Below are 24,071 nucleotides of genomic sequence, written 5' to 3' on the forward strand. Positions count from 1 at the left end.
GACTACACAGAGAAACCCTGTCTTGAAAACCCAACCAACTAACCAACCAAACAAACAAACAGGAAAAGGAAGAAAAACAAAATCAATCAACCAACCAACTAAACCCCTAGAAATCAATCAACCAACCAACCCCCAGCCACAGATCCTCGAGAGTATGTCTGACACAATGATCTGACACAGAGCTGGTATCCAGAATGAACAAGAAACACCTGAAAACCAGTAAGACTCGTTTTTAATAATGGCCAAGATGTGGAATAACATTTCCCCATCATGAATGTAAGAGAACGACCAATAAAAGCCCTAGAGAGACTGGCAGCACCTACCAGACTGATCTTAAAGGCCAAGGCAATGCCAGCTGTGTGGCCAGTGGGGAGTGCCCCGGCTGGTAAGCCTGGATTATATCTTCTCTTTTTTTCCCAGACAGGGTTTTTCTGTGTAACAGAGCCCTGGCTGCCCGGACTGGCTCTGTAGACCAGGCTCGCCTCGTATTCACAGAGGATCATCTTGCCTCTCCTTCTGGAGTGCTGGGATTAAAGGTGTGTTCCACCATCCCAGGCCCTGAACTATATCTTCTAAAACGAAATGTGTACCCATCTATGACCATGATTTTACTTATATTTAGGTATTTGTCAGTGGATATGACCCGTGTCTGAAGGGCAAGTTCAGTACCCCACTAGGATAAAAAGCTTTACCCTGTACTACCACAACAGTCTCACAGAACCAACACAGGAGCCCAGAGGGCAACTGAATCTGGACCTCCTCCATTATTCCCCCCCCACCCGCCCCCACGCCTGCTCCTTTGAGTAAGCCTGCCGAAAATGTGGAACAAGAAAGATACAGACTATTTTCTTCTTTGTGATCTCCATCTGACAAAGTGGAAGACAGCTTCTTCCTCTCGCCGTTCTCCATGCTCGCCTCTCGTAGCTGGTTCTTTTGGCCCCCAACCCCTGTTGACAAAGATTTAGAGTTCAGACATACCCAGGGAGGCAAGGGTGGGGTTCGGAGGACCCGGGTGTGGGAGGGAGGTCTGAAAGGAGGGTTTGGGGTTGGGGGACACGACATGAGTGGGAAACTTGAGTTGTGAGAAGTCAGATGAGAAGAAAGGTCAGTGGGAGACAGATGAGATGAAGTAGTTAGGGTAGAGGGACAACTCGGGGGGTAAGGAAGTAAGTATGGGGTTGAAGAGATAGACTTGGGCCAGAGTTAGGGAAGTCCAAGAGGGGCATCCAGCCTGGAGAGGAATACAGGTCTGGAGCTAAGAAGGAGAGGTCGAGGCAGGGAGACAGGACACAAATTGGGGCGCAGGTTTAGGGTCAGAAAGGTGAGGCCGTTGCGAAGTTTGGAGGGAAGTGGGGAGGTGAGGGAAAGAAGGTTGAACAGGCGTGGTGGGGTGAAAGTGGAGGGATAAGGTGGGAAAGTTCTGTGATTCTAAGGATCGAGGTCTGGGATTCCAATCGGAGGGGGCGGGGCGGGGTTCCGAGTACGGCGTAGGAGGGGGACCTGGGCACTAGCGAGGGCAGGCGTGGCGCGTCTGAGGGCAGGCAGTGCTCACCTGGGACCCGCCCTAAAGCGCGTGCTGCTGTGGCCGAGCGGCGGGCAGAGCGGCCAGGCGTCTTGCGGTTGCCCAGGGCAACCGGCCTCGCCTGCACGATGCATTGTGCAGACCCCTGGCGCTGGTAGCGGGGTTTTCGGCGTGCTAAGCGGCGCCCCATTCGGGGTGTGGGGCTTCGTGGACGCACAGGCGGCAGAGGCTGCGGAGGGCTGCGTGAAAGAGGAGTCCGCTGGCAGCAGCGGCGCACAGGGGACACCCGAGACGCAGTCCGAACGCAGTTGCTGGCACTCACACTGAGCTTTGGTTCTAGATCCAGTCCCATGTTACGGTCCAAGGAGCGGCCAGGGCTTGGGCGGGGGTGGAGTCGGGGGTGAGAGCGGGGACTAGGTCCCCCGACGGAGCAGGCCATGCGTCAGGATTAGTCCTTAAGTGCCTGCGACCGACCCTCGCCTGGGTCATGTGCTCCTGCTCCACATCTCCCACGCACCTGTCAGGGTCACACAGACAACCCAAGCCCTCAGACTACACCAAGTCACAAAGACTATGGGTCACACCCTGCCCCACCCTCGGCTTCCTCCCTCCTGGCTCCCTTGTTGACCACGAGAAGCCTCCACTTAGGCCTGAGGTGGGGATGGATGGAGTCCGAGGGTCCTTCCAGGCAGGTGTTCTCCCCTTGCCAGCTGAGCGTCTACTGAGGTCAGGGTAGGCAGAGTAAGCCTTCTGTGCGCAGAGGAACGTAGAGTGGTCCTGGTAGCTAGGCTTATTAGTGGGATACTTGTGCTGTGCCCTTCCAGGCTGTCCCTTCTCGACAGCCAGTGCCACTTGCCATCTAGGCCTTTTCCAGGTTAGTTCCTGTGATCGTCCAGTGTTTGTGCCTATGTGGGTGGTACCTTGGGTTGTCTTGAGGAAGGCCCCTCACCCTGTCAGAGTTGTCCGCTGTTTTAAAGCGCAAACTTCAGCATATTTTCAATGGGTTTAAAGCAGGAGTTCTCAACCTGTGGGTCGCGACCCCACCCACAGGGGGTCACATATGAAGTAGCACTGGAATAATTTTATGGTTGGGGTCACCACAACATGTGGGGTTGTATTAAAGGGTCACAGCTTTAGAAAGGTTTAAAGGCATCTTTTTTTTTTTTTTTTTTTTAACAAAACAAAACAGGTTTTGCTCTTCAGGTGTTGTAGGCGTCTTCTCCCTGACTGGTGATCTAGTCTTTACTCACAGGGGTTATACAAATCAAGGAATAAATAAAAAATGGCTTTCCACTCTAAGGCCCTGTTTCTCGTCCCCTTTCAACCCTTTTTTCCCAGAAGCATTTAACAGGCTACGAACACATTTGCGCATTAGCATTTATTGCTCAAGCATATTAATCTATAACAGACAAAAGTATACAAGAGACGATTTTCAGACCCCACTTATGAGTCAGTTAAAAAAACAAAACAAAACAAAACAAAAAATCCCTCTAAAATTAGAAGTGCAAGCTGGCAGCAATTCTCTTGCCGCCTCATTCTGGTTCTGAAAGCTCAAGTCTCCCAGCGGATGGCTTGTCAGCCCAGTGGGACCACCACTCCCTTCCCACCCAATAGCATGTGGTAGATAGAGCTGCAGAGGACCTCAAGCCCAGTGGGCTCCGCACATAGGCAAGCAAAAATGATCTCTCATGGAACTTGTTTAGGGCAGGCCGCAGAGGATGGAGATAGGACCGGAAGTCCCCAACACTGGAGCTGGGGCCACTTTGCTCCTACATGATCCCTGTCAGGTGCCATCCTTGCATCCCTCTGTTTGAAAATAGCCATGATTTTCCTGAATCCTGGCAAACGCGTGTATCTACAAGTGAGCTGCCTAGAAGGATTTTCACTCTCTCTCCCTGACCCTGGCAGCTCTTCTGAGGCACAAAATATATCTCTTTCTTATCCCGTATCCTTCCTGGAAGGGAACCCATTGATACCCCAGCTCAGTAAAGGCACGCTCGTTGTCTTCCCAAGCACAGAGGCTCCCCTCCCAGAAAGCAATTCCTAAAATGATCCCCAGCTTCACAAAGGACCCAACTTACTATAGGTTCCTTGATTCTCTGGTCAGCTGGGAGAGTCCAGCTGTCTTCTGGGGTCTGGGGAGGTGATATACAAACCATCTGTGAGTCTCACAGCCAAACTATCCCTGCACTGTGGCAAGCATGAGAAGGCATGGAAGTGCCCTAAGGCCAGAACATCAGGTCCTGGTGAATGAGGGTCAACCCAGGAAGTGAGGAGGGCTGGAAAAAAAAGCAACACCCAGGCCATCAGGGTCACCTGAGGTGCACACACTGAGACCTAACAGGGCCCAACACTCAATATTTGCCCGTTTCAAAGTTAAACTACTACAGGAACCGAAAAGCCACCTTGCAGCCTGGGCTGCCCTCATGGGAGGGAAATAGTATGTTAGAAAGCAGTAGCCGTGCAATGGTTAGAGTCTGTACGGTGGAGCACGCTGGGGGCCGGGCAGACACCCAGACTCAGTCTCTTTATCCTGTAGTCACTGGGCCATTTGTACCACCACAGCTCTCCAGGCTTTCTCTTTGTCAAACTCCTTGAGGGGGCCTCGGACCACCTGTGATGAAAGACAAGGACAATGTCACGTCACCAGGGTCGGACCTGGAAGGAAGGCAGCAGATTCGGCTGAGTCTGTGTGGCATCTGATGTGTTCCTGAATGTAAGCTTCTCTACATGAGAAAGAATGGAGAAGGGAAGACACGCTTCCGGGCAGGGGTGAAGCATCTTAGACATTCCCACATCCCTTCCCATAGTGTCTGTCCATGTGCAGTGGGGTGGACTTTAAGGATGTGTAACTGAGAGTAAAGGACAGCGGAGGCAGGCACACACCTCCAGACATGAAATGGTCGACAGCAGCTTGCACACTTACTCTCATCTCCTAAGATGCTCAGTTCTTGGATCTGGAATCTGGCAACTTATTCATCTGGCTCTGTGGCCTGCTGGTCAGGACACAGACCCAGGACAGAGATGGAAGCCTGCCTTGACATCTCCTTGGGCAGCGAACAACCAGGCCACTTCCTTGATGGCAGTGGGCGAATTTGCCCAGGAAGACACTACAGGCATAGATGGCTCAGGGCGAAGTTAGCAGGCCCAACCTCAGGATGGGGGTATCAGAACATAGGATGGGGGTAGGGTAGGCAGGGAGAGTAACATCCAGGTGACTCAACCCACTGGTCACAGAATAAGAATGTCTAGTTGCAGGGAGCCTACCAGGCCAAGCAGGGGCAGCCCTCCCCTACAAAGCATGGCATCTTCTGTGGGAGTCTTTGGAAGGCTTTTTCTGTGTCTGTGAGAGTGGAGCTGAAAACCCTGTAGCCACAGTATTTTTCATGAATGGGTTTGTACTCATTTAGTCTGTTAAAAAAGAACCTAGTTCAAACTTTATTTTTAATACTGCCAATAAAACAAACTTCAAAACATCACAGCAAACATCAAAGGACATTAGTGGAAGGATCCATTACCTCACAAGGACCCTCTGAGGACCCAGGATGGGGCACCCAGGGAAGGCAGGCTACTCACCTCCCCTGCTGGCCGCTCCTGGGGACAGGACTGGGAGTCCCAGGATGCAGCCTGCAGCCGGGCGCTGACTTTGAAGCTCACACACTGGATGGCGGTGCCAGTGTTGAGCCCCCCCTGAAGCAGCAGCAGCAGCAACAGGAGCAGCAGGAGAACATCGTAAGACTACGAGGAAGGACCGAGATGTGAACAGACCCACAGGCAGACGCCTGCAACTCCTCCCCTCACCTAAGGTTTCAACAGGGCGCCCTTGATGAGCACGGGGCCCTGGACATCCACACAGGCTTCTTATGCTTCGGTAATTTGAGACATAACATTCCAATTCAACCAATTCTGCTGCCTTTCATTTAATGAGTAAGCATACAGAGGACCCAGGTTGTATTTCTTCCGCCCCTCCAATCCAACTGCCTTAGGGAAGAGAGAGCATATGAGACTCCCGAGGCTCATGCTGAGGGTGTGCAAAGGGCAGAAGAGACCCACAGTTTCAGTTACGTATCTGCAGGAAACACAGTCCCAAAAATGGTACAATTGGCTTTGAACAGAGGGCTGGGCCCTCTTGGCTGGGCCCTCTTGGCTGGACCCAGACCTACCAGCAAAGTGACCTGACCAACAGATGCTGGTGCGGAAGAGGCAAGAAGGGAGAATAAGAAGACAGGGCAAGAGTCTGTGTCCTTACAGCCCAGGGACCAGAGGCAATAAAATGCAATTCACACATTAAGGAGTATTTCAGAAATACCCACAACGCAGCCAGAAGGATGCCTTACAACATTAACCCACAGAAACACAGAGCAACTAAATGGTAACGCTGATTGATGTGAGCCCATGATCCCAGCACTTAGGAGACCCAGGAAGGAGGACTTCAAGTTCAAGAACTATACACTCAGACCTTGTCTCAAAAATACTTTTTAATTGAATAACTTATTTACATCCTCATCATAGCTTTCCCTGCCTTCTCTCTTCCCAGTCCTCCCTCTCCCCCTCCTCCTTCCTCTCTTCCCAATCCTCCCCCGACACCTTCTCTCCTTCTCCCCTTTTCCCCCAGAAAAGGGAAGTCCTCCCATAGACATCAACCAGCCCAGGCATATCAAGCTGCAGCAAGACTAGGCGCATGCTCTTCCATTGAGGTTAGAAAGGCAGCCCGGTTTTGAGAAAGGAATCTGAAGGCAGGCAATGCACTCAAAAATTAAAAAAAAAATAGTGTCAATGCCGTGGATACAGAGCCAGGGATGTAGCAGCCATGAGATTCATGCCTAAGAGCAAAAGCTATGTGGGTCCCCAGAGGGGGGCTCCTGTACTTAGATGCCTCACCCTGTCTGGAAGGGAGGCAGGTGTACAGCCTCTCCCAACAGCACAGGCAGCCCCAGTCCATGCTGACAAGCTGGGGCGGCCAGTGGGATATAAGGAGAGGACCTGCAAGCAGGAGCGCAGCCCGAGGGGCTGTGGGAAATGCAGACTCGTGTGTAAATGGGGCTTCAGCAACAATGAAGCATCTCAAGAAAGGTCAGATTCTGTCCATGCTTTTGCCAGGCTCTGGAAAACTCGGAGCTAGAAACCTTCCAGTGACGACTTAAGAATACAGAAGCATCTGCGCTCTCTGTAGTTTCTCTCCTGGGTGCTCATCCTCAAATTCACATGAGATGTGCATTAAAGCTGGTCACCAGGAGCTAGTCATGATAGCAGATGGCCGGACATCGCCCAGTTGCTGACACTAGGGCCTTGTCAGGTCCATGGGGTAGGTAATGTTTGAACAGAGTAATGAAGGAGCACAGAAGAGCTCTGATCCCTCTCGGGATAAATTATTGGATTAAAAATATGGCCCCCGACACAGAATAGATTAGAATGCCCAACCTGCTTTGTAGGGAAGAGAGAAAATTCTAAGATGTGGTAGCTGTCGAGGAAGCAGGCTGACACTCCTGCTCCTTAGAGTTTATCTTGTGTTCAGCTTTGCCTTTTAATCCATGTAGATGTGCTATGTTCTAAAATATCATTAATGTATATTTTAGAAAGTAATGTGAAATGAAACAGCCCCTAATGCTGACTACATCCAGAATCCACTGGACTTAACCACTTACCAAGCCAATAGCAAAATCATACACAGAAATGGGATTTTTATCACACAACATACGAGTGTCATGCTTTCTGAGATGAATGTTAAACACACACACACACACACACACACACACACATGCTGGGCCGTGGTGGCACTTACCTTTAATCCTAGTACTCAGGATGTGGAGGCAGGTGGATCTCTGTGAGTTTGAGGCCAGCCTGGCCTACAGAGCTAGTTCCAGGACAGCCAGGGTTACAAAGAGAAATCTTGTCCCAACAACAACAACAAAACCAACAGCAACCCCCCCCCCCCACACACACACATGAGCAAACACTAGCTGAGGAGGTCTCTTAGTAGCAATGTTGGTTTCTTATACATGTGGGTCATTTATGTGTCTATTATAAGACCAAATTAAGTAGATAGGATATTAGATGTCACCACAGACATCGTGTTTGAATTAGGAGTAAAAGGACAAAAACCATCAGGTAAAAGAAGTCCAGAGGGGAAACCAAAATCAAAAGCGGAGAATGTTCAGCTTGCATTGGAAATAATACAAGCACATGTCTGTAAACACATAGTTCTCTCCAGCTCTCTTCATTGAACAGGCTCAGAAGTGACCCAAAGTAGGGAGAGCCCACAGAGGCAGATTCTGAGCTTTGTGACCTGTTCCTGTCTGGGTCAAGGTCATAAAAGATGAGCTAAGACTGACTTCAGTGCCCACCTGGGAAGACTGATGTCTTCACAGGAATGCTCACCTGGAAGGTGTCCTCTGGGTGCATCTGTGTCACATTCGGCATAGAAGGAAGAATGCCAACAATACTCTAAAAATATTAGAGGCCTTGAGAGTCCTCAGTGGTGTTCCACCAACACCAAAGCTGCACTGTAATATGCCAGCCCGGTCCTCACCTTTCCTGCCCTCCCCAGGAAAAGATCAGCCTTTAGCCTCAGCCCATAGGGGATGTGGGGAGGGCAGGAAGCGCTCAAAGAGCCCGAGCCTGACACCACAATGTTTGACAGACACCTCTTGAGGTCCCTTCATGCTCCTCAGAAGTGTTGTAAACAGATGAACAGGTGGGGCCACACTCCAGACAGCATCAGGGGACAGGGTTTCCCCAAACTGAACAGACCAATGAGCAAGACATCCTGCTCTAAAACAGCCATGCAGACTAATATGGGCTGAATATTAATCCATATCACATGATAATGTTGATCGTCTCAGACTTGACAATGGGACTTTGAGGCTGTTCTTACTTTAGAGCCATCTAATTGTGAAAGGGCGAAGGGTTGAGGTATCAGAGTTTGATATTCAGTCCACATGAGTGTGACACTCATGCCGCCATCAGTCTTAAGCATGTTTGAGCACAAGGGGACCTGAAGGAGCATCTCCCTGGAGCTGCACTGCCTTCCAATGCTCACACGAGGTTCCTAATAATACACTCTCGAAGGAAGAGCTCTCATCCTGGAAACAAATACCAAGCATCTACGATGTCAAGTCAGCTGTGTGTGTTTGAGCCTGAGGAAGCCCTGGAACGTGCTGGGGGCCCCAGAGGAAACGATATCCTATGTGAAAGGTACAAAGTCAGACCATGTTAAGCCCTCAGGTCCACCTATGAACTTAATGCAAGGCTGACTGAGGTCCCATTGGGTTTCCTGGTATCGTGATGACTGGGCTTGAGATGCCCATGGGTGGTCAGAAGATAGAGGGAAGCCCCAGTTATGATGAAGGAAATGAGAGTCCAGTACAGAGCTGAGCTAAGACAGGCAGAAAAAAAAAAATAAGCGGGGAAAACCAAAGCAATGAACAGAAACCGGAGCAGCCAGCGGGGACAGAATCAACACGGAAAAAGCAAATTGGATCCCACCTCACTCCACACTCAGTCCACCCCACCCACAGCAAACTGGGCAAAGCCACTTTGTCCAGGTGGGTGCCCATTTGTTCTGACTACTGCCAGAAATACAGCAGATCCCCCATAGCCACCCCCTCAGGTCCCGTTTCCAAAGAGTTTTGAAATAGAATGGACACCTACTTTGATGGCTGGCGGGTAATCTTTAAAAATCTCCACGACTCTCATCACACTGAAGGACAGATATCCAGAGGCAGTGAATAGCAGTGGGGATGTGAGGCTGCTGATGGCTATCAGCACCTCAACCTGGCAGGAAAGCAGACCATTGGGTGGTACGTGTGGCCAGCATTTTACGTGCCTTCAAGTTTGTGAGGTGGGACCGCTATGTGGGTCTAGATAAACTCTGCTCACTCACTCAGTGCCGGGTATAACATGGGAGTTTTTGAACATTGCATGTAGTGCTCTAATGTGATGAAAAAAAATCAGCACCTGTGTGCTACTCAGTTCTCCCACTCTTCTAAGATCTGTTCTTGTAACCTCCCCCAACCCCTGTGTCAGGGCCGGACAACCCAGCACAGACTCATTGGCAGATCAATTAGACCCAAAGACCAACAGTTGCCAACAGCTGCTAACAGCTAAGCAGCCCCACAGGAGAGGGGATGCAGCTAAAGGATCTGTCTCTCTTCCTCCACCCCTTGCTTAGCCACAAGAATTTCTGACTTGCAAACCTAGTGTTTGTGTTTTGTTTTCAGAAACATCTGGGCCACTGGGGCCCCAGAACAGTTGTGGATCCTCTCCTGGGCAGTGGAGCCTGCCCTGGCCGCTCCTACTGGTTCCCCGTGGCTTCTCCTTGTAAGCCCTTGTTGAGCTACACCCAAAGTGTGACCCAAGGCATAATGGAAGGTCTGAGCCTCACCTACCAGACACTTGCTGGGACATTCTGCTGTCACATGGCTGGCAATGGCACTGGGAAAACACTGGGAAGAGAACAGAAAGGCTAAGCTTGTACTCCTGCCGTGATGATTCCACCATTCTATCTAGTAGAAGGAAAGCCTCAGGCTGCGAAGTATCATGACAGCCTCTCACAGGTTTGGTAGCTGCTTGTTGCTCAACCATTTGTTTAACCAGTCAAGTTTCCTGTAGAAAGGCCACATGAATGACAGGGTGACATTCCACGTCCCCTAGATGACCTTGGTGACATCTGTCATGTTCTGTGCTCTCTGCTTTCAGCCCAGTCAGTTGACCATGTGCTATATACTCAGGCAACAGAGTGCAGTAGAGTCAAATGCGGATCTATCTGCAGCACCAGTCAGTTGTCCATGTGCTATATACTCAGAGTGCAGTGGAGTCAAATGCGGATCTATCTGCAGCACCAGTCAGTTGACCATGTGCTATATACTCAGAGTGCAGTAGAGTCAAATGCGGATCTATCTGCAGCACCAGTCAGTTGTCCCAAAGGCAATATGAAGAGAGATCTCTTGCTTTGTGATCTAAAACCCAAGCTGGGGTTTCCTTGTGCCTCCTTATCAATCTCTCTGCATAGGGGTGTCCTTTGACCTCTGGCACCTTCTTGGACTTCCCTGAGACATGGACCCTGAGCTTCACACAAGCGTTTTAAAATATAATTGGTGTGGTGCTTTGAATATGCTTGGCCTGTGGGAAGTGGCACTATTAGGAGGTGTGGTCTTATTGTAGGAGGTGTGTCACTGTGTAGGCAGGCTCTGAGGGCTCCTGGTGCTCAAGTTCTGTCCAATGTGGGAGAGAGAGTCTCCTTCTGGCTGCCTGTGGAAGCAAGTCTCCTCCTGGCTGTCTTTGAATCAAATGCAGAACTCTCAGCTCCTTCTCCAGCACTATTTCTGCCTGCATGCTGCCATGCTTCCCACCATGATGATAATGGACTGAACCGCTGAACCTGTAAGCCAGCCCCAATTAAACATTGTCCTTTATAAGAGTTGCCTTGGTCATGGTGCCTCATCACAGCAGTAAAACCCTAACTAAGAACATTGGATTTCTTAGAAAAATAGGTAAGTGGTATAATACTAGCAGTTAAGATAAAAATTCATACAAATACATTTAATCCTCGGTTCCCAGAGTCTTTAGGAGAGGGGGTTCTCTCCTGTGTGCTTTCTTATCTGAATGTTACCAACATTGTGAAGCAAAAACAACAACAGCAGCAGCAGCAACAACAGCCATGAAGGGTCTAAGGAGGGAAGCCCAGAACTGTGGCTGTAGCCATGTCTAGCTAGCTATTCATGGACAAGGTGACCAACCAGGAAGTACTCACAGCCACTAAAATCCAAAAGAACGTCACCGAGAGATGTGGACCCGAGACAGCTTCCTCTACATTTAGAGCGATCACCCCACCGAGGACAGCGGAGACACCAGCAATTACTTCTACCACCTGGGGAAAGAAAAAAAAAAAAACCACAGTTAGCTTGGTAGGCTACCACGCCGATGGGCTACCTCCACGGGGAGAGAAGAGACACCCTTAAAGTTCCAAAATGCAGTGTACAGATACAACCTTCCCCAAGGCAGGCCATGGGCTCAGACCCTTCTCTGGTCTGTTCAGGTTGACCGTGGAGAAATCGCTAGAGAAGGCTAAGGAGGTGGATAGTGGTGGGGACCCCACTTGACCCACAGGGAGGCTCATGGGCAGAGCCTAACTGGAATGAACTTGGAGTTCCCCTATCATTACATCACCAGCCCAATACAGTGATGCAGGTGCACGTGCTGTGATACAGGACATGGGAGGCTGAGCCAGAAAGGTTGATGGTTCAGTGCAAACCTAGGCTACATAGCCAGACTGTGTCAAAATGAAACAAGAGAAAGAAGGAGGAGGCTTTTCTTACAGAGTAGGACTTTAGGACCCGAGCAGGAAACGTCACTTCATCCAGAATGTTAGTGCCATCGGAGATGGAACCCTAGAGAAAGGGAAATACTCGTGGGGCCCTGGAAGGCAGGGCATGGGCGCTGGTTACCTTGGGCAGGAGTATTACTTCTAAAAGCCTCAGCGTTACAGCCTTTCAGTGTGGAGAAACAACTCAAGGGCAGACATTTCCCCTGTGTGTGGATGTGCCCAGTCACTGCAACTGAGCTTACCAACAGTTTTGGTAGAACTCGTGTTCCAGTGACACTCCTGAAGGCAGCACAGGATGGGAAGGACATTGGAGGCTGTGTGGCTGGACCATTGCCTCCCTAGGCTTGACTAACAGCCCTGCCAGCCCCCCTCCCACCGTGGCCTCTGGCATCGAGGCCCAGCTCAGGGGCACGAGGGGGTAGCTGTGGGAGACCCACCTTCTTCTTCTTGCAGGGCTCCTCACTGGACCGGGCCGAAATGATCACCGTGGCTGCCATGAGGAGCTCCAACAGCAGGAGCAGGATGAGGTTGAAATTAATCTGCAAAGGAAACACATACCTCAGCCAAGCTAGTCCTTCCCCCCAGAAAGCGGCCATCTTCCTCCAGCTGGCTAGTCCAGCTCTGCTCTCCTTGTCACAGGCCAGAATAAATCATGCCATCACACTGCCTCTCTCATCTGTTTGGTTCATTTTTTAGTTTGGTTGATCTCTCCTCTCTCTCTCTCTCTCTCTCTCTCTCTCTCTCCATTGTCAACCTTTTTGATACTTAGATTTATGAATTAAATGTATTCATTGGAGCCTGGTGGTAGTGGCAGTGATGGCAGCAGCAGCTAGCTGCATGCACACCTTTAATCTCAGCACTTGGGAGACAGAGGAAGATGGATTTCTATGATGAGTTCGAGGTTAGCCTGGTCTACAGAGTGAGTTCCAGGACATAGCCAAAGCTATACAGAGAAACCCTGTCTCAAGAAACCATATATGTGTGTGTGTGTGTGTGTGTGTGTGTGTGTGTGTGTGCATATATATGTATGTGTGTATGTATATATGTTCATATTCACTGGGGTGGAACATCAGTCATAGCATGCATATAGAGGTCAGAGGATGAAACCTGCAGGCGTGAGTTATTTTCTTCCACCTGTGGGTCCTGGGGATTGAACTCAGGTTGTCCATCTTGGCAGCAAGCACCTGTATATACTAAGCCATAGCACCCAGGTATTGTTTTAAATACTACTCTTAACTGAATGGTTTATTTGAGAACTCGCCATAGGCCTCTGGGCCTAGAAGCTGAAGTTCCCTCTTAGAAGTCTCATCTGGGCGAGAAATCGCACACCCTGACTGAATGGCTAGAACTTCATGACTGGAGAGAACTGGAATGGGGTGGGAGAGAGCCCACATCGTCTGGGCTCGTCGGTACTCCCAGGACAGTTGCTCATGACCAGATCTCTATCTGGCCTAACATCTCTGTGACTCCTAGGGGAATCATTTGGAATGTGTAACTTAAAAGACCTCTAGTTTCCAATACCATAAAGCTAAATATGCTGGAATATCTGCAAGTTGCAGTATGAAAGTGACGTTCCCACCTGCCCACCACTGGCCTGCCTACCATGATGCCCATACAGATTTATCTGGTAATGTATCAACTTAGAACTTTCTTTTATTCTCAGTCTATAAAGGATCATGTAATTTCTTCTGCAGTGGAACACATCGTCAGGTAACACACACAAGGTAACCTGAGTTTGTGTTCCTGGCTGTTAGTTGCTTCTATTTTGCTCACTATAAACTCTTTTTTAGTCCCTTTGAAGCAAAACTGCCTCTTATAAGAAGCCTTTGAGCTGCGTCTTCCTCCCCAATCTAAGCACACACAAAACATGAGCACAAAGGTTCATCGCATGTTCAGCTCCATGTGCAGTTCCCAGAAACTTCAAACACAGGCTTGGAGGATGACAGAAGCACCTTGAGTCCAGCTGTGTCAGCAATTACAATAAGTGTGTAAATGTTCACACTTGCAGAGCACAAGTCTAGCATGCACAAAGCCTGGAACTTGCTCCTGGGCCCTGCAGAATTAATAAATGAATAAAAATGTGACTGATACTCAGTACACAGACCTAGGAACTGAAATTGAGGTCCCCTGTATGCTAAACAAGTACTGTACCATTGAACCATGCCCACAGCCCTTTTTTGAAGCAGTTTCACTAAGTTGCTGAGGTAGTCTAGACTAATCTTGAACTCACAGTCCTCCTGTCTCAGCCTCCCAAGTTGTGGGGAATATAGGTGCATACTGTAGGTGTGGTTTTAAAAATAAATTTGTAAGGGAAAGACTATACAGTAATATTTGACTAATAGAACCTCAAAATATATAAAATAATGACAGGCTTACAGGAAAAAATAGATAAACCAACAACTACAGATAAAGAATTTAACACATGTTTCTCAGAAGCTGACTAATCAAAAGCACATAAACATTCTTATCCAGCAAGGCATAGTAATGATATACACCTAAGTCTAGTACTTGGGAGACAGAGGCAGGCAGAGCTCTGTGAGTTCAAGGCCAGCCTGGTCTACATATCAAGTTCCAGGTCAACCAGGGCATCCAAGGCTACACACACACACACACACACACACACACACACACACACACACGCCATGTACACAGAAACCCTCTTAAAACCAGAAATGTGCTACATTAACCGAATTAACCGAATACTTGACTTTTTGTATGTGTTCTGATGCTGGGCCTGTGGTCAGGCTAATCCTGAAGAGCCCTGATCTTCCTAGGGATGACAAATGACTAGAGCTGGAAAATAACACTATATACGACCCCCCTCAACTCCATATATCCCTAACTTGGTCTCTATCTACCTGCCTGTCACCCCAGGGCAGGCAACTAGGGATAGTCCCAGAGTCTAGCACCCTTGGAAACTATTCTATCTCTCCCCTGTCTGACTTGTTCTTTTCTGTGGAGGCCGCATAAAGGGGCCTGCCTGTCTCCCCTCACTACCTCTGCTCATACATTGCCCTGGTGCTCCTCTGGTGGTCCTGATGATGGGGATGCCCCCTCCTACAGAATCTGTGAGCAATAACTATCTTTTCAATACCAGGTGTCTCCTGAGCTGCAGTCTTCACCACATCTAGACAGTAACAAAGCCAACATTTAAAAATAAGTGCAATTCTCCGTGTAAATAAAACAGATTATTCACTCTTTGATAAACTTTCATGGGACATTAAGAAAAAAAAAGTCTATTTTGCCACACAGTGAGCCTTGATAAATGTCAAAGAATGAATGCACTTGGACTATCGATTCATGTCCTGACAGTGAGGTCAGAAACCAATAACACATGGATGGTATTTTAAAATAAATTCTCATGCCTGCCTCACTGGAATCTTGACAATAATCAGTTGGGACACTCAGAAGAGACTGGCAGTTTAGTGACAGATAATACACAGAAGTGTGTTCTTGGACCAGAGGAAGCCGTGACAGTCAACAGTAGACTGTGTCAGGGAGAGCAGTTTCTCCAGAGAGCTACAAGCAGAGAGGCTGCCACTGAAGACTGCCTGCCTTGTATACCCAGCCCTGTCAGACCAACAAGCTCAGAGCCAAAGAAAACTATGTTAGCTACTCTCCAAGGTGCAGTCACCCCCGGGGTCAGGCTAGAGGGGACTGGCAGACACACACAGCTGACCCACACACACCCAGTACAGATGGAGTAGCACAAAGTGATGGACAGATCTTCAGGAGCAAGAAGAACCAAATAGCAATAAAAATGAGAATTTTCTTCAAAATCTAGGGGAGACTACGCCAGAGCTGAGGCAAACACCTGTAACCAAGTGCGTTCCAGACTGGGCAATAGTGAAGCTGGAGGAACTGGGATTCCTGAAGTCAGAGGCAGAGTTTACTGGATACGAAGTCTTACCAACTGCAGAGATAGATGATCAGGCAAAAGGATATCAAATGTGGGTCTGGGTGGTAGGCCATTTTAGGATGGGTTTGAAATGGGTTGGTGTGATTAGCAGAAAAGCCTGCACTCAACCAAGCTGAGTGCAGGAGTGTGGGCAGGCCTTTCCTGTGGTAGTTTTCTTGAAAGAGTCTCGGGTGACTGAGTGACCGGCCAGTGCACCTGCCCTGCTTTGCTCTTGGGGTGCTCCTCTTTTATAGACCCAGTGAGGGGTCCTTTCTAGTGTCTCTGAAAAGTTCATGTGCCTGAAGTTTCTCAGATAGTTCAGGTGTCGTTCACCAGCTCATATAGATCAGTTAACAATTTGTACATCTTGGGAAATGAGGTGTTTTTTTTTTAATTATGTAAACAAGATGTAGATTGAGTCACTCTTTCTTGACACTTCCAACCAAGATTGAGTAACTGAGGTCAAGGCTGTCGCTTTATCAGATGGGAATAACCCAAGGGTAGGCCTGGTCTCAAAGTGGGTATTTCGTATAATATGGAGTAACCAAGAACAAGCCACTTCAACCAAAAGTGAGCTAAAGTGTAGCTGTTTGCCATGGGCTGCACATGGGCATTGCCACCTTGAAGCAGACACACAGGAGACCCTCACGAGATCTGCCCTACCAACATTCCCTCTGAGCCTCCTCCATCTCAAGACTATATGAAGTCACACACACACACACACCCTGCTGTAAGTAGTGCCAATACATTCATTGGTTCACCAAACTTTGGTCTGTAAATGCTTTTTCTGTGTCGGGTAAATAGATGGGTGGTTCTTCGTGTGTCTCTTGGAAGAGCCATGGGGACTAGTCCTCCTGTGAAGATAGATGACGTGGTGTTCAATCTGAACTGAGAGTGAGGAAGGGTAACTGACAGGGAAGCCAAGTCTTAGCAGGGCCACAGGCAGGAGAGGAGTTTCCAAAATTATCTGGATGAGAAGATATGAATGGAAACAGGAACTTGCTGCCTCTGCCTTCCTCTGACTTGGAACCACGAGTCAATACATCTAAGGTAGTGAGGTCAAGGGACACGGGCCCTCAGGCTGGTAGCGAGGATGTCTAGTGGAGAGATGCTCTAAACTAGCAGAACACTGGTATAGCCTGTGGCAGAGACCTCACTCCGGGTATCTGAGGTCCCATGTCTACTGCCTTGTAGGCAGAGGGTAGACTCCTATCCCTCCTGGTGAGAGGTGAGCTCCCACTGTGGTTTGGAGCTTCAAAGATACTGACAGGCTACACCAGCTGTGTCAGTGACCCCTTTGGGGGTTGAAGGACTCTTTCACAGGGGTCACCTACGATCATCAGAAAACACAGATATTTACATTATAATTCATAACAGGAGCAAAATTACCGTTATGAAGAAGCAACAAAAGTAACTTTATGGTGGGTGTGGGGGTCACCGCAACATACGGAATGTCTTAAAGGATTAAAGCATTGGGAAAGGTTGAGAACCACTGTCTTAGAGGAGCAGACTGATTAAATAAATGTGTGTGTGCATGCATGCAAGTGTGTGTGTGTGTGACTTACCTATGTTTTATTGCAGTGATATAGCTGTGGTCACAGTAGTCCAACAGTGACTATATCTGGAGAGAAAGGCCAAGGATCTGCTGGTTGTTCAGTCTATGAGAGTGGATATCTCGGTGTTCCCAATCCAATCGAGTGCTAGCATCCTAGAGAGCTGCTGGCCTTTAGTCTCCAGTGCTAGCATCCTAGAGAGCTGCTGGCCTTTAGTCTCCAGTGCTAGCATCCTAGAGAGCTGCTGGCCTTTAGTCTATGTTGGAATCCCCACAGAGGAGGTTCTAATATGAGCAAAGGAATATCTTAGTAACAGGACAGATGAACTTGCCAGTACAAATGAGAGAAAGCAGGCGAAAAGCAAAGGCTGCCTTCTTTTGTGCCTTTTAGGTGGACTGCCACCAGAAGGCATGGCCCAGAGTTATAATAGGTCTTCTTGCCTCGAATGATACAATCCAGAAGAACCTCTCTCTGGGGCTGGAGAGATGGCTCAGCATTAAGAGCACTGGCTGTTCTTCCAAAGGACCTGAGTTAGAAATCCCAGCACCCACATGACAATTCACAACTGTCTGCAATTCCAGTTCCAGGGATCTGATACCCTCATACAGACATACAAGGGGACAGAACACAATGCTAATGTAAATAAAAAACGTCAAAAGAAAAGAAAAACCCCTCACAGTTGTCCCATCTTGCTTGGGTTTTAGTTGATTCTAGATGTAGTCAAGTTTACAACCAAGATTAGTCATAACACCAACCCACAAGGAGATGCGTAGGTGGAGGCTAAGAACAGATAAGCCCTACCATCAGGCAATAGCAACAAATAGACCCAAGAGGTTTCCCAGCACTTAGGAGAGACCAGAGGATTTGAGGAAGGGCCTATGGGACAGTGTAATCCAACCCACACAGATGGAGCCATGTTCCTGACTGTCCAACCACGTCATGGCCAGTTCACTGCTATTCCACAAGGACTTACTTAGTATGTCCTTGAATGAGGTATAGTTTCGGAGCAGGATAGGGCCAAATGCTGTGCTCCTGAGGTTCCTCCACCTGCCTCAGGCAGCTTTTACCATCAGATCTCAGTATGGCTGGAGCCATGTTACTTATGGACTCTGATACCTGGCCCAGGTGGGACTGAAGTTCTGCAGATGTAAGTACCAGGTGATGTTGCGGCTGGCCCATTGCTACATTATGAACAAAAGCTGATATCTGGTTCCACCCAACTTTCAGAGTTCAGTCACCTGTGGTTCTGGGGCCGTGGTCACTTGTTTGCGTTTGAAGTTTCATACCATGGCTCTGACCTTTCATGAACACTTAAAAATAAGATTTATTTATTCATTTTATGTATATGGGGATTTTGTCTGCATGAATGTCTGTGCACCAGAAGAGGGCTTCAGACCCTGTGGACCTACAGTTATAAACAATTGTGACCTGTGCGTGTGGGCGCTAGGAGTTGAACTCAGGACCCTGGGAGAGCAGTGCTCTTGACTGCTGAGCCACCGCTCCAGCCCCTTGTGCATGCTTCTTAGTCACAGGCGTGCTAGACACCCTCAAGCCCTCAGTATGAAGTGACTCTGGGATGACTGGATCTATGATGGTTCCTGGAATCCCACGCCCAGCCTACCCTTCTAATAGGATTGCTTTCTAGTAGTTTTGGCTGTGGGAGGACATTGAGGAATCCTTCTCCTTCTTTGTACTCCCCCAAACCAAGCCCTAGACAGAGCTGCAGGAGGAGCTGGAGGGAAGCCTCTCACTGTGACCTGCATTGGCTCCTGGCCTCATCCTCTGTTTGTTCCCAATGTCTTTTAATATATATGTCATTTACCCTCTCTTGGCCTCCAATGGCACTAGGTACACACATAGTTCACAGACATGCATGCAGGTAAAACACCCCAATTCATAAAATAATTTTAAAAAGATATGCCTCATAGTTTGTAATCTCTTCTTAGACATATTTCCAGGAACTTTATATGTTTTGTTTGTTTGTTTGTTTGTTTGTTTGTTTCTTGAGACATAGTCACATATAGCTCAGAATGTTCTCAAACTTAACTATATAGCCAAGGTTGACCTGGAACTCCTGATCTTCCTCCCTTCATCTCCTAAGTGCTGGGATAACAGTCATGTGCCAACATACCCAGCTTCACACACTTAGTTTTATAAAGCATCTGTGTATAGAGTGTATTTTCAACTTTTGTGGTGCAGTCAGTTTTATATTTGTTTCATATCTAGCAACTTACTACATGCACTCAATAATCCCAGTGTCCAGTCAGCAGCCTCTCTTCTGCCCACAGCAGCCCAGGTATTCCTTGAATTTTTGTTCTCACAAGTCTAGGTAGGACATCTTTATTTCTGGTGCCATTTCTTTCCATTGAGCATCACAATTTGAGTAAATTTTTCTCACTCTTCTCAGTAGCACATAAGATGACAGAATGTCTTAAAATCAATAACATCATCGATTTGATGGATACAATAGTATGTTGTTATTTTGTTGTGTGGTATGTGTGAGTGTGTGTGTGTGTGTGTGTGTGTGCGTGTATGTGCCTTACAACCAACAGTATCACAGATTTGATGAAATACAGTAGTATATTGCTATTGTGTTGTGGTGTGTGTGTGTTTTAACATGTGTGGTAATGGGCTAAATTCCAGAGCACTGAATATGTTAGAAGCATGTGCTCTGTCCCTGAGCTGCATCCCAGGCCTATCTCTGTTGGGAAATAAACACTAAAATGTCATCTATCAGTAGGTTTGTCCAATGGAATAGACTCAAAATTCAGAAAAGACGATTCCTTCAGAAGCGCAGGAAACCCAAGGCTTACCCCTGCTCCGTGAGAGCAGCATTTGATAGCAGAGCAAAGACAAAGACTCAGATGAAAACAGGAAACCCTCTGTGACCCACATCCCCTTCCAGCAACTCACGTTTATGGCTGAAGGATTCAGGATCAGTTTACACCCAAACCAGATTAAACACGTAGTGGTCACAGCAAACGTGGAAACAAACAGTATCTGAAAGTTGGGAATCTGGAAAAACAAAGCAGGAGACATTTCCTTCTTAAACAAAAAACAAAAAAAACAACTAAAGAAATAAAGACGTCTGCTTTCCACACTTCAATCCTGGGGGAGGGGGTCTCCAAGTCTGTAAGGCTGCTCTGAAGGCTTAACTTACCGCACTGACATTTCTCCTTCCAACAGCGAAGCTCACAATTGCTGAGGGGATGCACTGTAAAGAGACCAGAACCCAAGTGAGCCAAGAGTTCACCTGAGTCTTGTGTCCTGGACATGATGCTAACCCTGAAACCATGCATTGCGGGCCAGGTGCAGCTCAGGGTTAGAGCTTTTGCCTGCCAAGCTGAAGGCTTTTGAGTTTTAACTCAGCTCAGCATAAAGCTAAGACAATCACGTGTTGCAATGTTCAAGCTTCTACAATTCACTGAATCACACAGGCACAGCATCAGTGTCAAGCTACCGGATACAAGGAGCTCCCTTAACCCTAGAAGTCCCTTGATGGCATCCAAGAGCACCACAGCACCACAACATGCCAGGAACAAAGTGCTGCTTCTCACACAGGAGTCAGACCTGCTAAGTCACGAGAGTAGTCAACCGAAACCTATGAACCTCAGATCACAGAGCCTCCGACCCACAATGGGAGAATCAGGGTGCTGGTGTGGCTGAGGATTGTGCTTACAGAGCCTGCTGCACAGCGCAAATAATCCATCTCGGAGGGGAACACGTTCCCCAAGTAGAGCGAAAACCCAGAGGTCACAAGAAGGCAGCTCTGCAAAAGAGCAACATAGACTCAGGTTATAACGGGCTCTGTCTGATGGCAGGGAGGGGTGGGGGAACAACACCTAGCCTTTGACTGCAAGCTCATGTTTCCCATATTAACCAAGTCTCCCAGTTATTTATCTGCCTATGGCTGGGTCCTGTGTGACTGCAGGTCCTTTTGGTGGGAATAGCACAACCCAAGGAACGGACCTCCCCTTTCCCACCTCTGCTGCCAGAGTAGAAGCTACCCAACTTGTGGGGTGGAGAGAGGGAAGTTTTACCAGGGAATTCAAGATCCCCAGGTCTGGGGTCAGAGCCTGTGAAACAAGTGCCTGACCTATTGCCTCTGCAGAAACTGATCCAAAATAGAATCTGGAAAGGGAGAGGTCCCTGTCTGAACATTCTCAGACTAGGACTGCACAAAACCCAGCTCCTTCCATAGAAAAATCCATGCAACATCTGGGTCTGCAAGTACTGTGTGCACTCAGGGCCCAATGATGCTTTAAGCATCCCAATTGCTTATCTATCCGCAAGACTGTGTACAAGTGTCCTGGGACCCCACATGGCACTGCTTCACCCTGGGCTAGCATGGATCTTCTCTCTAGCTACACCCAACTTATCCCTTTCCACAATCCCCCATAGTCCCCATAGTCCTATGGCTTCTGTAGTCTTTCCCAATCCAAGGTCTTGACCCCAGCTGTGGCCAGAACTCTTGTTAGTCACTCCATAGAGCTACCCTGAAGCATGAGGTTGGCCTTCTACCTTCACAGATCATGCATGTACAGGGGTATGCTGGCATGTAGTCACAGGTAACCTGTGGTCTCAGGATAAGTACAATTTAGGGGCATAGGCTCCCGAGGCAGATACTGAGAAAAGTAACTGATAGGACACAAACAAAAGAAATGCCTCCGGTGGTAGTGGTGGCTCACGCCTTTAATCCCAGCACTTGGGAGACAGAGGCAGGTGGGTCTCTGAGTCTGAGGCCAGCTTGGTCTACAGAGCAAGTTCTAGGACAGCAAGGGCCACACAGAGAAACTGCGTCTCCAAAAACTGGAAAAAAAAAGAAAAGAAGAAGAAAGAGAAAAAAAAGAAAGGGACGGAGTGATTCCCAGTCTAACGGGTTTTGTGCTCTACAGGGCATGACCAGCACTGAAGGGACATGGTGTGTGCTGTCCCCTGAGCCAGTATTGAGTTACTCACCCCCATTAACACAGAGAACACCCATGTCTTGTAGCTGAAGCACGGGGGCAACCTCTTCGACAGCTGCAGGTCCTTGGGCTTTGAGTCAGGGGTGTAGCTGCCTGGGTCCTGCCGTCCTGCATCCTGCCGACCCCTCTCCAGTGTGGGCATCCGGTCATAGCCCAGTTCCTCCCTGAACTGCCCCTCCCGTGTCATGGCGCTGGAAACAGGCATGGTACTGAGAGTGACACACAGCAAAGCTGAGCCTTGTGAACAGACTCAGACCACCAATCCCTCCTATGCAGTGAAATCATCGCGGACTTTGACAACTGAAAACCCTCTCATTGTAGTAAGTGGTTATCATGAAAGTGCTTCGGAAATTTTTTTTCTTGAGACAAAGTATCACTGTGTGGCCCAGGCTGGCTTAAACTTCTACCTGGATAAACACTATCATGTCTGGTTTAAGCAAACACTTTCTTAGAGGGCTATACTCATACTCTAGGGCTGTGAACTTAAAGAGGAACAAACCCCTAACTCATCTAGATACAGCACACTCAGCCTTCATCTGACTCCTTAGATATAGTACATTTCAACTTCCACCAGCAACTTTATGAGTCCCAAACAGAGGCGAGCTTCTCCTATTCAACATGAAATGGGAACATGAGATTACAAGAGACGCCCCTACTTTGCAGTTTAATGTCTTAATGCTTACCTCTGCGGTCGTCCGGCGGTTGGGAGAGCTGGCCTCTGGGTGATGGACTTCCAGCAAGAAGTATTCATAAGCGGAACAAAAGCTCTCAGCCAAACTGCACTTCAGCCAGGGGCAGGCACACAGCTTCCTGAATTTTAATGAGGAGATTAAGGGAGTGGATCCTCGAAGTGTTCTCCTTGATTGCATAACCACTGGCTTGGAGCTTTCCCAATACGACAAGGGAAGGAAGAGCCCTTGGTCCCCCTCACTGCACACTAGCCAGGTGGATGTCTTGGAAAGAGAAATATTACTGAGGACAGGAGAGTCCAGCACTGGATGTGGATCCTGACCAATCTTGGGCCCCGAACAGAAAAGTACTCAAAGGTCTACATCTTTTTAAGCTGTCATTCTTTGTTTCCCATTATTACTCGACGAAAATCTCCTTCGTCAGGCCGCATAAACCTTTATGTTCTTGATTTTGGCAAAGCTGGCCCTTGAACTGCTGGGAATTCCACCATGGGTTCCCATGGCAGCCCCAAGGATTGGCAGGAATGGTCCCACTGCAGCCTTTATTCCTGCTCAGTAGGCAGAGAAAAGGGACATGAATGTGCTTCATTTGCCTGGAGACATTGGCACCCTGGCAATTACAGCAACAATTTCTTTGTGCACATTGCAAAAAGGCTCAGCCCAGAGTACTTGGGAAAAAACAAAGCAAAAAACAACAAAAAAAAAAAGCTCCTTTGAACAGCAGAACCCCACGCAGCCTAGGCTCAGCCACTGGTTTCTAATCAGGGATGGTTGGTTATCTTAGCTTGTCAACCAAACAGGAAGGATTCGGAACAATTCACCCAGGGCTGGGGAGATGGCTCAGAGGTTAAGAGCACTGACTGCTCTTGCAGAGGATCTGGGTTTGATTCCCAGCATCCATATGGTGGCTCACAATTCCAGCACCTACATGGCAGCTCACAACTGCCTACAACTCTAGTTCCAGGGGATCTAACACTCTCTTCTATGGCCTCTGTGGACATAAGGTACACACACGGTACACATGATACAGGCAAAGCACCCATACACACAAAATAAAAATAAAATTAGAAAAAGAAGCAATTCACCCAAACTGTCCCCTGAGATATCTAGAACTTCTT

General features: G+C 48.3%; 2 protein-coding genes across 6 annotated transcripts in view; both read right to left on the bottom strand.

Annotated features, from left to right (window-relative positions):
- The window catches only part of Ttll8 (tubulin tyrosine ligase like 8), a 66,660-nt gene extending 64,646 nt beyond the window's left edge, over positions 1-2,014 (bottom strand). For 2 of the 4 annotated variants that reach the window (XM_021184001.2, XM_021183999.1), the window contains exons 1-2: positions 1,553-2,014; positions 843-947 (exon numbers count right to left, since the gene is read on the bottom strand). In XM_021184001.2, coding sequence (XP_021039660.1) covers positions 843-947; positions 1,553-1,961 — 514 coding nt within the window. In that variant the 5' untranslated portion in view covers positions 1,962-2,014. Of the gene's footprint in view, positions 1-842; positions 1,407-1,500 lie in introns of those variants that run through there. The other 2 variants (XM_021184002.1, XM_029469424.1) reach the window with 2 other exon arrangements.
- An 867-nt stretch (positions 2,015-2,881) lies between these two features.
- Mlc1 (modulator of VRAC current 1) lies at positions 2,882-23,734 on the bottom strand. Of its 2 annotated transcripts, XM_029469376.1 has the most exons (12): positions 22,948-23,734; positions 22,257-22,455; positions 20,977-21,066; positions 20,458-20,511; positions 20,211-20,312; positions 12,284-12,385; positions 11,839-11,910; positions 11,274-11,390; positions 9,910-9,966; positions 9,173-9,295; positions 5,099-5,260; positions 2,882-4,136 (listed from the first exon to the last, which is right to left on the bottom strand). In XM_029469376.1, exons 1-12 carry the CDS (start codon positions 23,013-23,015, stop codon positions 4,062-4,064), a joined length of 1,221 nt encoding a protein of 406 aa, XP_029325236.1. In that variant the 5' UTR covers positions 23,016-23,734; the 3' UTR covers positions 2,882-4,061. The 2 variants fall into 2 exon arrangements, with proteins under 2 accessions (XP_029325236.1, XP_029325237.1); XM_029469377.1 differs by lacking the exons at positions 2,882-4,136; positions 5,099-5,260 and adding an exon at positions 7,833-7,966 and having other exon boundaries at positions 22,257-22,473.
- Positions 23,735-24,071: the final 337 nt, after the last annotated feature.

Source organism: Mus caroli, chromosome 15, assembly GCF_900094665.2.
Source record: "Mus caroli chromosome 15, CAROLI_EIJ_v1.1, whole genome shotgun sequence".
NCBI classification, from domain to species: domain Eukaryota; kingdom Metazoa; phylum Chordata; class Mammalia; order Rodentia; family Muridae; genus Mus; species Mus caroli.